Source organism: Nerophis ophidion, linkage group LG17, assembly GCF_033978795.1.
Source record: "Nerophis ophidion isolate RoL-2023_Sa linkage group LG17, RoL_Noph_v1.0, whole genome shotgun sequence".
NCBI lineage: Eukaryota > Metazoa > Chordata > Actinopteri > Syngnathiformes > Syngnathidae > Nerophis > Nerophis ophidion.
Genome location: NC_084627.1, coordinates 41,136,017 through 41,151,214, shown reverse-complemented (window position 1 = coordinate 41,151,214; position 15,198 = coordinate 41,136,017). Strand labels below are relative to the sequence as shown.

At 38.2% G+C, this 15,198-nt stretch overlaps 1 protein-coding gene across 5 annotated transcripts in view; it reads left to right on the top strand.

The window, feature by feature from the left end:
- Positions 1 to 15,198, top strand: part of LOC133536444 (PALM2-AKAP2 fusion protein) — a 225,984-nt gene that overhangs the window by 136,405 nt on the left and 74,381 nt on the right. For all 5 annotated transcript variants that reach the window (XM_061876971.1, XM_061876969.1, XM_061876968.1 and 2 more), the window contains one exon: positions 6,717 to 6,790. In XM_061876971.1, the coding sequence (XP_061732955.1) occupies positions 6,717 to 6,790 (74 nt within the window). The remainder of the gene's footprint in view (positions 1 to 6,716; positions 6,791 to 15,198) is intronic.

The following is a 15,198-nucleotide window of genomic DNA, read 5'->3' as shown; positions in this document are numbered from 1 at the left end:
AACATTTACATTTGGATTTCAAATTAATATTTGATATTAGATTGAGATTTAAAGGCCTACTGAAATGAGATTTTCTTATTTAAACGGGGATAGCAGGTCCATTCTATGTGTTATACTTGATCATTTCGCGATAATGCCATATTTTTGCTAAAAGGATTTAGTAGAGAACATCGACGATAAAGTTTGCTACTTTCGGTGCTGATAAAAAAAGCCTTGCCTGTACCGGAAGTCGCAGACGATGACGTCACAAGTGTGAGGGCTCCTCACGTCCTCACAGTGTTTTTAATGAGAGCTATTCAGACCGAGAAAGCAGCAATTTCCCCATTAATTTGAGCGAGGATGAAAGATTCGTGGATGATGATATTGATAGCGTAGGACTAGAAAAAAAATAAAGATAATAAAATAAAATAAAAAGCGACAGCTCCCGGCGGCGGCAGTGTGAGCGTTTCAGATGTAATTAAACACATTTACTAGGATAATTCTGGAAGATCCCTTATCTGCTTATCGTTTTAATAGTGTTTTAGTGAGATTGTAAAGACATACCTCGAGGTCGGATGGCTGCGGTGAACACGCAGTGTCTCAGAGAGAAGCCGAGGAGCCAAGCTCACGGCTGCCTTTTAAACAGCTACTGAGAGAGGACGAATAATCCAATGATGTCCCCGGCAAGATATATATCACAATTTTCCAACCCAAAAACACGCTGGTTGACGTAGAAAAACATGTTCGCTTGAGCGCTCTGTGTTAAAAACAAAGAAACACCGGCTGTGTTTCGGTGCTAAAGACAGCTGCAATATACCGCTTTCCACCAACAGAATTCTTCTTTATAGTCTCCATTATTAATTGAACAAATTGCAAAAGATTCAGCAACATAGATGTCCTAATTACTGTGTAATTATGCGATGAAAAGAGACGACTTTTAGCCGTAACTGGTGCTGAGCTAATATTTCCTGACAGTCCGTGACGTCACGCGCTTGGGTCATAATTCTGCGACGTTTTCAGCAAGAAACTCCGCGGGAAATTTAAAATTGCAATTTAGTAAACTAAAAAGGCCGTATTGGCATGTGTTGCAATGTTAATATTTCATCATTGATATATAAACTATCAGACTGCGTGGTCGGTAGTAGTGGGTGTCAGTAGGCCTTTAACATTTTATATTTCAAATGTAACAATTATATTTAGGTACAATGTTTATAAATAAATTTAACACACATTCCGAACATTTTTAATATTTAGATATTAGCATTTGGTATTAAACATAATATTTAAGATTTAATATTTAGACTTAACATTTACATTTACCATTATGTACTTATTAACATTGTATTTAAAACATTTTTTTATGTCTGCATGTTTGGATTCAACATTCAACATTTATCTTTAGATGCACATTTAGTTAAACATTTAGATTTACAATTCTGATTTCGATTGATCATTTATCATCATAGTTAGTTGTTGATGAACCCCAAGATGCAGAGAAGGTGGCAGGCATGGAGTGAGAAAACATGATTTAATTTAAAACACTAAGACAAAAAACAAACAAAGGGTACAAACAAAAAGCGCGCACGTGGGCGGATTACAAACAAAAAGGCCTAGCGTGGAAGCTAGCAGGTATCGAGCATGAAACATAAGTCATACTTATAATATGAAAACAAACCGGAAGCTGGGAACAAAAGACAATAAGCTACAACTCACTATCAAATATAGCTTACCGCAACGCTGCATTGACACAATATGATACGACACAACACGACACGACAGGTAGCAACGACAAGAGCGACAATAATCCAGCACTGACTGGAGGAACAAAGCAGGTAAAATAGGAGTGGGCTGATTGACACCAGGTGTGGCCAGGTGCCGATCAGCTGCAGGTGATGGGAAAACAGCGCACAGGGAAAAAACAGGAAACAGACAAAATAAGAGCGCTGACAGGAACTAAAAACGGGAAATACTCAACACACAGAGGAAAAACTAAAACACAAACAAACTGTCAGTGGCAAGCCTGACATTTATATTTAAAAATGTATCATTAATATTTCAAATTTGGAACATTTATGTTTATATTTAGAATTTATATTCATATTTAGATTAGGATTTAACATTTATATTTTCATTTCTTTTTATATTTAAGAGTTAGCATTTATATTTGATATTTATTTTTAACATTTATTTTTATATTCAACATTTGGATTCAGATTCAACATTTACATTTAAAAAATGATGTTTATATTACAAGCAGTAGAAAACGGATGGCTGGCTGGATGGATGGATTTAACCAGTTTTATTTAATTTAACATTTATATGTAACATTCAGATTTAGATTTAACAGTACTATTAACCAGTTATTTCTTTGGAGTTAGAGTAAACATTTAAATTAAGATTTAACATTTATGTTTAGATATGACATGTATGGTTATATTCAACATTTATATTGATGTTTAACATTGAGAATTAACATTCAGAGTCACCATACAAATGTAATAAAAAAAGAGAAAAACAACATGAAAAGTATGATGGAATTTGCCTCCCAGAAAAAGAGATTTTCTGTCATCTGTAAATATGAATTAGTGCTTTCAAAGAACTCTTCTTTTTCAATCAAATGAACGTAGAAAACTGTCCAATTGTGATTCATTAGGATTAATCACAGATAAATACGGCATTGCATATTTTAATTTAAGTTGAAAAAATCACAACATTTTGACACAAACCCATTTTCATGGTCAGAATGTTATAAACAAACATTTATTTGAACGTTTGCAGAGTTAACCGCTTCTCCTTTCAAGTGCCATCAAAGCAAAGTGCGGGATTCATCTGCCTTAATATGATTAGTGCAATCGTGATTATATATATATATATATTAGGGGTGTGGGAAAAAAATGGATTCCAATACGAATCGAATCGAATACGTTGTGCGATTCACAATCGATTCTCTTCTTTTTCTTTTTTTTTTTTTTTTTTAATCAATCCAACAAACCAATACACAGCAATACCATAACAATGCAATCCAATTCCAAAACCCAACCCGAACCAGCAACACTCAGAACTGCAATAAACAGAGCAATTGAGAGGCGACACAAACACGACACAGAACAAACCAAAAGTAGTGAAACAAAAAATGAATATTGTCAACAACAGTACCAATATTAGTTATAATTTCAGCATAGCAGTGATTAAAAATCCCTCATTGACATTATCATTAGACATTTATGAAAAAATACAAAAAAGAACCATAGTGTCAGAGTGGCTTACACTTGCATCGCATCTCATAAGCTTGACAACACACTGTGTCCAATGTTTTCACAAAGATAAAATAAGTCATATTTATGGTTCGTTTGATAGTTAAATCAAATTTACATTATTGCAATCAGTTGATAAAACATTGTCCTTTATCATTATAAAAGCTTTTTTTTTTTTAAATCTACTACTCTGCTAGCATGTCAGCAGACCGGGGTAGTTCCTGCTGTAATCGTATGTCTTGAATGAATACAGAATCCTTTTGAATCGGAAAAATATCGTTTTTGAATCGAAAATCGCGTTGAATCGAAAAAAATCGATATATTATCGAATCGCGACCCCAAGAATCAATATTGGATCGAGTCGTGGGACACCCAAAGATTCGCAGCCCCTGTAGGTCTACCACCATCATGACAACATTGAATATAGTAGTGTAGTAGACCTAAGTATTCATTAATTACCACGATAATGACAACATTAAATACAGTAGTGTAGTAGACCTAAGTATTCATTAATTACCACGATAATGACAACATTAAATACAATCCTGTAGTAGACCTAAGTATTCATTAAGTACCACCATCATCACAAAATTAAATACAGTAGTGTAGTAGACCTAAGTATTCATTAAGTACCACCATCATCACAAAATTAAATACAGTAGTGTAGTAGACCTAAGTATTCATTAAGTACCACCATCATGACAACATTTAATACAGTAGTGTAGTAGACCTAAGTATTCATTAATTACCACGATAATGACAACATTAAATACAATCCTGTAGTAGACCTAAGTATTCATTAAGTACCACCATCATCACAACATTAAATACAGTAGTGTAGTAGACCTAAGTATTCATTAAGTACCACCATCATCACAACATTAAATAAAGTAGTGTAGTAGATCTAAGTATTCATTAACTACCACCATCATTAAATGAATGATTCTATATTCGTTCAATACATACATAAAAATATCATTTTTGAATCGAAAATCGCATTGAATCGAAGAAATCGATATATTATCGAATCGCGACCCCAAGAATCGATATTGAATCGAATCGTGGGACACCCAAAGATTCACAGCCCCTGTAGGTCTACTACACTACTATATTCAATGTTGTCATGATGGTGGTAGTTATTGAATACTTAGGTGTACTACACTACTGTATTTAATGTTGTGATGATGGTGGTACTTAATGAATACTTAAGTCTACTACACTTCTGTATTCAATGTTGTCATGATGGTGGTAGTTAATGAATACTTAGGTCTACTACATTACTGTATTTAATGTTGTCATTATGGTGGTAATTAATGAATACGTAGGTCTACTACACTACTATATTCAATGTTGTCATGATGGTGGTAGTTATTCAATGTTGTCATGATGGTGGTAGTTAATGAATACTTAGGTGTACTACACTACTGTAGTTAATGTTGTGATGATGGTGGTAATTAATTAATACTTAGGTGTACTACACTACTGTATTAAATGTTGTCATGATGGTGGTAGTTAATGAATACTTAGGTGTACTACACTACTGTATTTAATTTTGTGATGATGGTGGTACTTAATGAATACTTAGGTCTACTACATTACTGTATTTAATGTTGTCATTATGGTGGTAATTATTGAATACGTAGGTGGTACTTAATGAATACTTAGGTGTACTACACTACTGTATTAAATGTTGTCATGATGGTGGTAGTTAATGAATACTTAGGTGTACTACACTACTGTATTTCTGGGTTGTACTTATATAGCGCTTTTCTACCTTCAAGGTACTCAAAGCGCTTTGACACTACTTCCACATTTACCCATTCACACACACATTCACACACTGATGGAGGGAGCTGCCTTGCAAGGCGCCAACCAGCACCCATCAGGAGCAAGGGTGAAGTGTCTTGCTCAGGACACAACGGACGTGACGAGGTTGGGACTAGGTGGGAATTGAACCAGGGACGCTCAGGTTGCGCACGGCCACTCTCCCCACTGCGCCACGCCGTGTATTTAATTTTGTGATGATGGTGGTACTTAATGAATACTTAGGTCTACTACACTACTGTATTTAATGTTGTCATTATGGTGGTAATTAATGAATACGTAGGTCTACTACACTACTATATTCAATGTTGTCATGATGGTGGTAGTTGATGAATACTTAGGTGTACTACACTACTGTATTTAATGTTGTGATGATGGTGGTACTTAATGAATACTTAGGTGTACTACACTACTGTATTAAACGTTGTCATGATGGTGGTAGTTAATGAATACTTAGGTGTACTACACTACTGTATTTAATTTTGTGATGATGGTGGTACTTAATGAATACTTAGGTCCACTACACTACTGTATTTAATGTTGTCATTATGAGTGGTAATTAATGAATACTTAGGTCTACTACAAACTAAAAATATATTAATTTTGCCCGGGTAAAAACCAATGTGTTCTACATTTTCCCCTGAAATCTTCCTCCTTCAAACCATTGTCTATTGTATCCATATGGTTTATTACATAATACATATGGTTTATTACATAATACATATGGTTTATTACATCATACATATGTTTTATTACACAATACATACGATTTATTACATAATATATATTATTTATTGAATAATCCATATGGCTTATCACATAATAGATATGGTTTATTACGTAATCCATATGATTTATTAAATAATACGAGCAGCATAATTGTCTTAAATATGAGCGAGCAGATGAGTGACTTAGTCATTCATTCAGAATGTGATTGTGATGACAAATGTGACTCACACTGCATGACCATCACATGACAGTTACCATGACAACCACATTTTCCCTGGTAATAATACAGAGTACACTCATCTTGGGACAATGTGATGCTGATCACATGACAATCATGCACATACTGTACGATGTCTATGAGGAGGCGGAGTTATTAGTACTTGGAGGAGAACATCAGTGATGCTGGGAAGTGAGGCAGGATGACAATGATGATGATGTTTAAACATCACATCTGCACAACATGACAGATTAATCTTCATACGAGCGCCACAATGCTTACTTGCAAATACAAATCTAGCTCAGAATAAATGTCATGTCACTAAATATCATCACGGCTTTCAACCCCACAGAAGATGACGTCATGATATTAGGTCAAATAAACAGAAGATGATTATATTACATTAAGTCAAATAAACAGAAGAGGATTATATTATGTTAAGTCGAATAAACAAAAGATGATTCTATGATACTAAGTCAAATAAACAGAAAATTATTTTATGATATTAGGTCAAATAAACAGAAGATGATTCTATGATATTAAGTCAAATAAACAGAATATGATTATATTATGTTAAGTCCAATAAACAGAAGAGGATTCTATGATATTAAGTCAAATAAAGCCAATAACTTGAGATAAAGAATTATCACAGAACATTTCATTTCCACAGGTTGTGCTCATCAAATAATTGTGATTTATGCATTTCATGACAGGCTATGGGGTTGCCGTGACGACAACAAAGGGCCATGAAGCGGCAATGCTGAGCAGACATCCTCAGACTGCCATGGTGAGTGAAATACTTCATACTGTATATACTTATGTGAAATACTTCATATTCATTCATATGAAATATTTCATGTATATATTCATGTTATGTTGATGAAATACTTCATATAAATAATTCATGTACCCTGCAAGTTAGTGTTGAATAACACCTTTTAACCTTCGCCTTGTGTTAGGGTCGGCACCGACTCGTTTTAGTTTTTAAATGCATAAAAACACCACATACATTTATTTTTTTGCATCAAAGCTTTTTGACTTTGTCCGGAACCTCTTTGTCAACAAAATAAAACATTTTAATTTTTTTCCACTAAATTATAAAATGCTCTGCTGGAAATTATGCCCTTGGTGTTGTTAGGGTCGGTTTCGACCCGGTTATAAAAAATAAGATGATAAAGCAATGATAAGAGCCAGAACTGAACACACTGACAGCCAGCTCTTCTCCCAATCCTGTGAGCTTTAGTGGATTCTCATTTTACCTTGTTATCCTGTACAAAAACAAAAAAAAGACGGACAGTAAAAGTGTCACTTTTTGCCACTCTGATTTTGTTTTTTTTTAATTAGTTTTGGAACTAGTAATCTATTTCTCTTGGTTTCATTTGCTTGATTGGTTGTTGTTTGTTTGATGTTGGATTTCTGTTGCTGAAAAAAATACTTTTTAGCCTTTTTCTTGAAGTAAATATATATGGGTCGAAATTGATGTTACTATAGTTAAAATTCTTAAAATGAAAAAATGAATAAAACACATTTATTTAAGAGATGTGTTCTAATACCCGTTAGTAATAGTTAGGTAACACAACAACCTTTTTTTTATGTATATGATTCTCTTGAGGTTCGTTTTACCATTTTTAAAAATTGAAATCGAGGGGTATACTGACAAAAAAAAAGGCCCAATGGCCCAAACCAAAAATATTGAAACCAATATTTTCAAGGATAAGGAAGCCTAACAAGGTAACCAAGAGATGAGAAACAAATTGGATGATAGATAATTGTTTTTAGTGTATTTTACAGCTGATTTAAGACATGGGTCAAAACCGACCCGTTAACATAAGAGATGGTAACAGAAAGTTAACACAAGGGGAAGGTTAAGTGCGGTAAAGCAACTTCAGTGTGAAACCCTGAAGTAAAAAGCAGTGTGTTGCACCAGGACTTGACATAAGGTTGTATTGTTGGTTGGCACTTTACCTGGTTATGTCACACCGTTACCTGGTTATGTCACACATGCCCTACATACACCCATGAGGAAGGTGGGTTACATGCTCTTATTTTTCTCTAAATCTTCTCTTAAAAGTACAATAGTGTTCTTTAAGAGGCCAGAATTATGCATGTGTCCTACCAAATACGGATATAAAGTACACATATTTAACATTTCAACAACAATAAACATCTGTTTAGCTCACAGACAGCAGGGCATCATTTTGGTTGATTAGACAATATTTGATATTTATTTTGGTGATTAAATAATATGTTATATTTATATTTATATTCCCCAGAAATGTTTGCACACATTTAAATGTCTTTAAATGCACTTTAACATTATTATAACACGTTGTCTTTTTCACAAGTACCACCTTAATGTAGTGTACTTGTGACTACCACAAGTACACTACATGCGTAACTACCACCATCATCACAACATTAACTACAGTAGTGTAGTAGACCTAAGTATTCGTTAAGTACCACCATCATGACAACATTGAATATAGTAGTGTAGTATACCTATATTCATTAATTACCACCATAATGACAACATTAAATACAGTAGTGTAGTAGACCTAAGTATTCATTAAGTACCACCATCATCACAACATTAGATACAGTAATGTAGTAGACCTAAGTATTCATTAAGTACCACTATCATGAAAACATTAACTACAGTAGTGTAGTAGACCAAAGTATTCATTAAGTACCACCATCATCACAACATTAAATACAGTAGCATAGTAGACCTAAGTATTCATTAAGTACCACCATCATCACAACATTAACTACAGTAGTGTAGTAAACCTAAGTATTCGTTAAGTACCACCATCATGACAACATTAAATATAGTAGTGTAGTAGACCTAAGTATTCATTGATTACCACCATAATGACAACATTAAATACAGTAATGTAGTAGACCTAAGTATTCGTTAAGTACCACCATCATGAAAACATTAACTACAGTAGTGTAGTAGACCAAAGTATTCATTAAGTACCACCATCATCACAACATTAAATACAGTAGCATAGTAGACCTAAGTATTCATTAAGTACCACCATCATCACAACATTAAATACAGTAGCGTAGTAGACCTAAGTATTCGTTAAGTACCACCATCATCACAACATTAAATACAGTAGTGTAGTAGACCTAAGGAATCCATTAGCTACCAACATCATTACAACATTAAATACAGTAGTGTAGTACACCTAAGTATTCATTAACTACCACCATAATCACTTCATTAAATTCACTAGTGTAGTACACCTTATTATTCATTAAGTACCACCATAATGACAACAATAAATACAGTAGCGTAGTACACCTAAGTATTCATTAACTACCACCATCATGACAACATTAAATATAGTAGTGTAGTAGACCTAAGTATTCATTAAGTTCCACCATAATGACAACATTAAAGACAGTAGTGTAGTAGACCTAAGTATTCATTAATTAACACCATATTGACAACATTAAATACAGTCATGTAGTAGACCTAAGTATGCATTAAATAGCAAGTATTCATTAAGTACCACCATGATGACCAACATTAAATACAATCCTGCAGTAGACCTATGTATTCATTAAGTGCCACCATAATGACAACATTAAATATAGAAGTGTAGTAGACCTATGCATTCATTAAGTACCACCATAATGACAACATTAAATATAGTAGTGTAGTAGACTTAAGTATTCATTAAGTACCACCATATTGACAACATTAAATACAGTCCTGTAGTAGACCTAAGTATTCATTAAGTACCACCATAGTAACAACATTAAATACAGTAGTGTAGTAGACCTAAGTATTCATTAAGTACCACCGTAGTAACAACATTAAATACAGTAGCGTAGCAGACCTAAGTATTCAAAAGTTAGAGAACCACTGCTGTAGTATTTTGATTGATTTACATGGAAAGAAAATCAAAAATCAACATAAAAACATTTTATTTACAGTTCTGATAATCTGAAAATTTTTTCAAACTGACTTGTTTTTTTCTCCCACATTATTCCTCTGCTTCAGCATTCATTGCAATCAATGATGTCAAGGAGGCCATGACATCATTATCATTATGACAGCCAATAGCACTGCTTGCTGACACTATATGATGTCATACATAGTAGGTTAGTCAATAGCATAGTTTGTAGTAGTGACATAGATTATAGTGACAGTGGTCGGGGCGTGGGGCGTGGTTAAGAGTCAAGTATTTCATATATATATATATATATATATATATATATATATATATATATATATATATATATATATACTTGAATTTCAGTGTTAATTTATTTTCATATATACACACACATGACACTCATCTACTCATTGTTGAGTTAAGGGTTGAATTATCCATCCTTGTTCTAGTCACTCTCACTATTTTTCTAACCATATGCATGTACAGTAGATGTCAGTATTGTCCTGTTTAAGAGTGTCAGAACATTGCTGTTTACGCCAGACGAACAGCATTATGGTAGACGAAAACGTGACTGCTGTTGTTGTGTGTTGTTACCGCGCTGGGAGGACGTAAATGAAACTGCCTAACAATAAACCCACATAAGAAACCAAGAAGTCGCCCTCGATCATTCTACAGTTATAACGTCATTGGGCAGGCCCGCTGTTTTATTATGTGGGAAAGCGGACGTGGAGGGGGCGTGGCCTCCAGCTCCACCGGAATTTCGGGAGATTTTTAGGGAGAGGCGCTGAACTTCGGGAGTCTCCCGGAAAATCCGGGAGGGTTGGCAAGTTTGGTTATTAGTGACATAGTTTGTAGTGACATAGTTATTAGTGACATAGTTTGTAGTGACCTAGTTAATGTGTGGTAGTTAGCTAAATTAAATGAGTGTTGAGGCGTGTTGTGCAAGTGAATTCATGAAAGGGACACAGAAGGAACCTGATCTGTTCAAAACCCACATTGTGTGGCTCTGATTGTCTGTGGAAGCTTCACAACACACACACACACACACACAAACACACACACACGCACACACACTAGTCTCCCGCCAACTGGCCAGCACTGCATTATTGAGTGTGTGTGACGGGAGAGGAGGAGGAGGAGGAAGAGGAGGAGAGCAGCAGCAGGAAGAGGAAGAGGAGGTGGTGAAGGCGGTGCATGTCATGTCTGTTTTACTGCTGCTGACTTCATCACCACCACCTTTTTTCTTCTTGCACACATTCTTACAAACCTTGTTAGCCACATAAGGACGTAACCACAGATAGAAGAAGTCACCACCTTTGGGTAAGTTTGTCTCGGTCCTTCAATTGTGCTCATTGTGGTCTTTGACCAGTCCTTGTGTCCTTCAATTGTGCTCATTGTGGTCTTCGACCAGTCCTTGTGTCCTTCAATTGCGCTCATTGTGGTCTTTGACCAGTCCTTGTGTCCTTCAATTGTGCTCATTGTGGTCTTTGACCAGTCCTTGTGTCCTTCAATTGCGCTCATTGTGGTCTTTAACCAGTCCTTGTGTCCTTCAATTGTCCTCATCGTGGTCTTTGACCGGTCCTTGTGTCCTTCAATTGTGCTCATTGTGGTCTTTAACCAGTCCTTGTGTCTTTCAATTGCGCTCATTGTGGTCTTTGACCAGTCCTTGTGTCCTTCAATTGTGCTCATTGTGGTCTTTAAACAGTTCTTGTGTCCTTCAATTGTGCTCATTGTGGTCTTTAACCAGTCCTTGTATCCTTCAATTGCGCTCATTGTGGTCTTTGACCAGTCCTTGTGTCCTTCAATTGCGCTCATTGTGGTCTTTGACCAGTCCTTGTGTCCTTCAATTGCGCTCATTGTGGTCTTTGACCGGTCCTTGTGTCCTTCAATTGTGCTCATTGTGGTCTTTGACCAGTCCTTGTGTCCTTCAATTGCGCTCATTGTGGTCTTTGACCAGTCCTTGTGTCCTTCAATTGCGCTCATTTTGGTCTGTGACCAGTCCTTGTGTCCTTCAATTGTGCTCATTGTGGTCTTTAACCAGTCCTTGTGTCCTTCAATTGCGCTTATTGTGGTCTTTGACCAGTCCTTGTGTCCTTCAATTGCGCTCATTGTGGTCTTTGACCAGTCCTTGTGTCCTTCAATTGCCCTCATTGTGGTCTTTGACCAGTCCTTGTGTTCTTCAATTGTGCTCATTGTGGTCTTTGACCAGTCCTTGTGTCCTTCAATTGTGCTCATTGTGGTCTTTGACCAGTCCTTGTGTCCTTCAATTGCGCTCATTGTGGTCTTTGACCAGTCCTTGTGTCCTTCAATTGCCCTCATTGTGGTCTTTGACCAGTCCTTGTGTTCTTCAATTGCGCTCATTGTGGTCTTTGACCAGTCCTTGTGTCCTTCAATTGCGCTCATTGTGGTCTTTGACCGGTCCTTGTGTCCTTCAATTGTGCTCATTGTGGTCTTTGACCAGTCCTTGTGTCCTTCAATTGCGCTCATTGTGGTCTTTGACCAGTCCTTGTGTCCTTCAATTGCGCTCATTTTGGTCTGTGACCAGTCCTTGTGTCCTTCAATTGTGCTCATTGTGGTCTTTAACCAGTCCTTGTGTCCTTCAATTGCGCTTATTGTGGTCTTTGACCAGTCCTTGTGTCCTTCAATTGCGCTCATTGTGGTCTTTGACCAGTCCTTGTGTCCTTCAATTGCCCTCATTGTGGTCTTTGACCAGTCCTTGTGTTCTTCAATTGTGCTCATTGTGGTCTTTGACCGGTCCTTGTGTCCTTCAATTGTGCTAATTGTGGTCTTTGGTTTAAAAGGGGAGGATTATGTAGCTAGAATTCACCAAGTCAAGTATTTCATATATGTATATAAATATATATAAGAAATACTTGACTTTCAGTGTTCATTTATTTCCACATATACACACACTTAACACTCATCTACTCATTGTTGAGTTAAGGGTTGAATTGTCCATCCTTGTTCTTTTCTCTGTCACTATTTTTCTAACCATGCTGAAAACCCTCTTTGATGATGCGTTGCTGTGTGGCATGCACAAAACTGCTTTCATCAAATGTGCTAGAGTCTGGAATCTTCCATCGCTCCCTAGCATGGCCCAAAACCGGTCAATTTTTGTTTCTTGAGGAAGATCTTCACTGCCAAGCAATTGGTAGTCCACTACTTCTTCCCGGAGTCTATCCAGATCCAATCGCAGCTGCGGCTTGGAACTTGCAATCGTATTTCTTCATCTTACTCGTCGTCGGCGTTGCCATGGCTGTATCTTTCTCATTCTTTTGCACTCTCTAAAAGCCGTAGATGTTATTGTCACATATGCATGTACAGTAGATGGCAGTATTTTCCTGTCTAAGAGTGTCACAACATTGCTGTTTACGGCAGACAAACTGCTTTACTGTAGATGAAACCGTGACTGCTGTTGTTGTGTGTTGTTACCGCGCTGGGAGGACGTTAATGAAAGTGCCTAATAATAAACCCGCATAAGAAACCAAGAACGCGGCCTCGATCATTCTACAGTTATAATGTCTTTGGGTCGGCTCGCTGTTTATATTGTGGGAAAGCGTACTTGAAAACAGGCTGTCGACACGTCACTCAGGTCCGCATGGAGATGGAGGGGGCGTGGCCTACAGCTCCGCCTGAATTTCATGAGAAAATTTGTCCTGGGGGGTTTTCCGGAGAGGCGCTGCATTTCGGGAGTCTCCCGGAAAATCCGGGAGGGTTGGCAAGTATGTCTAGGGTGGTCCTCATTAGTCTGACTGCTAGTGTGGTCCACATTGGTCTGACTGCTGGGGTGGTCCTCATTGGTCTGACTGCTAGGCTGGTACTCATTGGTCTGACTGCTAGGCTGGTCCTCATTGATCTGACTGCTAGGGTGGTCCACATTGGTCTGACTGCTGGGGTGGTCCACATTGGTCTGACTGCTGGGGTGGTCCACATTGGTCTGACTGCTAGGGTGGTCCACATTGGTCTGACTGCAAGGGTGGTCCACATGTGTCTGACTGCTAGGGTGGTCCACATTGGTCCACATTGGTCTGACTGCTAGGGTGGTCCACAGTGGTCCACATTGGTCTGACTGAAAGGGTGGTCCACAGTGGTCCACATTGGTCTGACTGCAAGGGTGGTCCACAGTGGTCCACATTGGTCTGACTGCTTGGGTGGTCCACATTGGTCGGACTGCTAGGGTGCTCCACATTGGTCGTACTGCTAGGGTGCTCCACATTGGTCGGACTGCTAGGGTGCTCCACATTGGTCGGACTGCTAGGGTGGTCCACATGTGTCTGACTGCTAGGGTGGTCCACATTGGTCTGACTGCAAGGGTGGTCCACATGTGTCTGACTGCTAGGGTGGTCCACATTGGTCCACATTGGTCTGACTGCTAGGGTGGTCCACAGTGGTCCACATTGGTCTGACTGAAAGGGTGGTCCACAGTGGTCCACATTGGTCTGACTGCAAGGGTGGTCCACAGTGGTCCACATTGGTCTGACTGCTTGGGTGGTCCACATTGGTCGGACTGCTAGGGTGCTCCACATTGGTCGGACTGCTAGAGTTGCCCACATTGGTCGGACTGCTAGGGTGCTCCACATTGGTCGGACTGCTAGGGTGCTCCACATTGGTCTGACTGCAAGGGTGGTCCACAGTGGTCCACATTGGTCTGACTGCTAGGGTGGTCCACAGTGGTCCACATTGGTTTGACTGCTACGTTGGTCCACAGTGGTCCACATTGGCCTGACTGCAAGGGTGGTCCACAGTGGTCCACATTGGTCTGACTGCAAGGGTGGTCCACATTGGTCTGACTGCGAGGGTTGTCCACATTGGTCTGACTGCTAGGGTGGTCCACAGTGGTCTGACTGCGAGGCTGGTCCACAGTGGTCCACATTGGTCTGACTGCGAGGGTGGTCCACATTGGTCTGACTGCTAAGGTGGCCCCCATTGGTCTGACTGCTAGGGTGGTCCACAGTGGTCCACATTGGTCTGACCGCAGTCCCTTTTAAATAAATAACAAACTGCCCTACTACGGAAGGACTTTTTCTATTTCATGGACAATTTCTTCGCTCTCTGCTGCACATTTTTACTTTGTCTTCTCAGTTCATGCTAAGAATGGACCGCGAGACAAGAAGATGGCACAACCCAACTTGATAGCTGATACCTGATTGGCTGTTAGCGAGTCGCTCCCACTGACCAGTGGTCACTTCCTGCGATTCGCAGAGAGCGTGTGCCTTTGTAAATGCAAGCAACTTTGCTTTGCAACTTCTGGTTTCTTCCAGAATAATGCAGTCACTGGTGACGT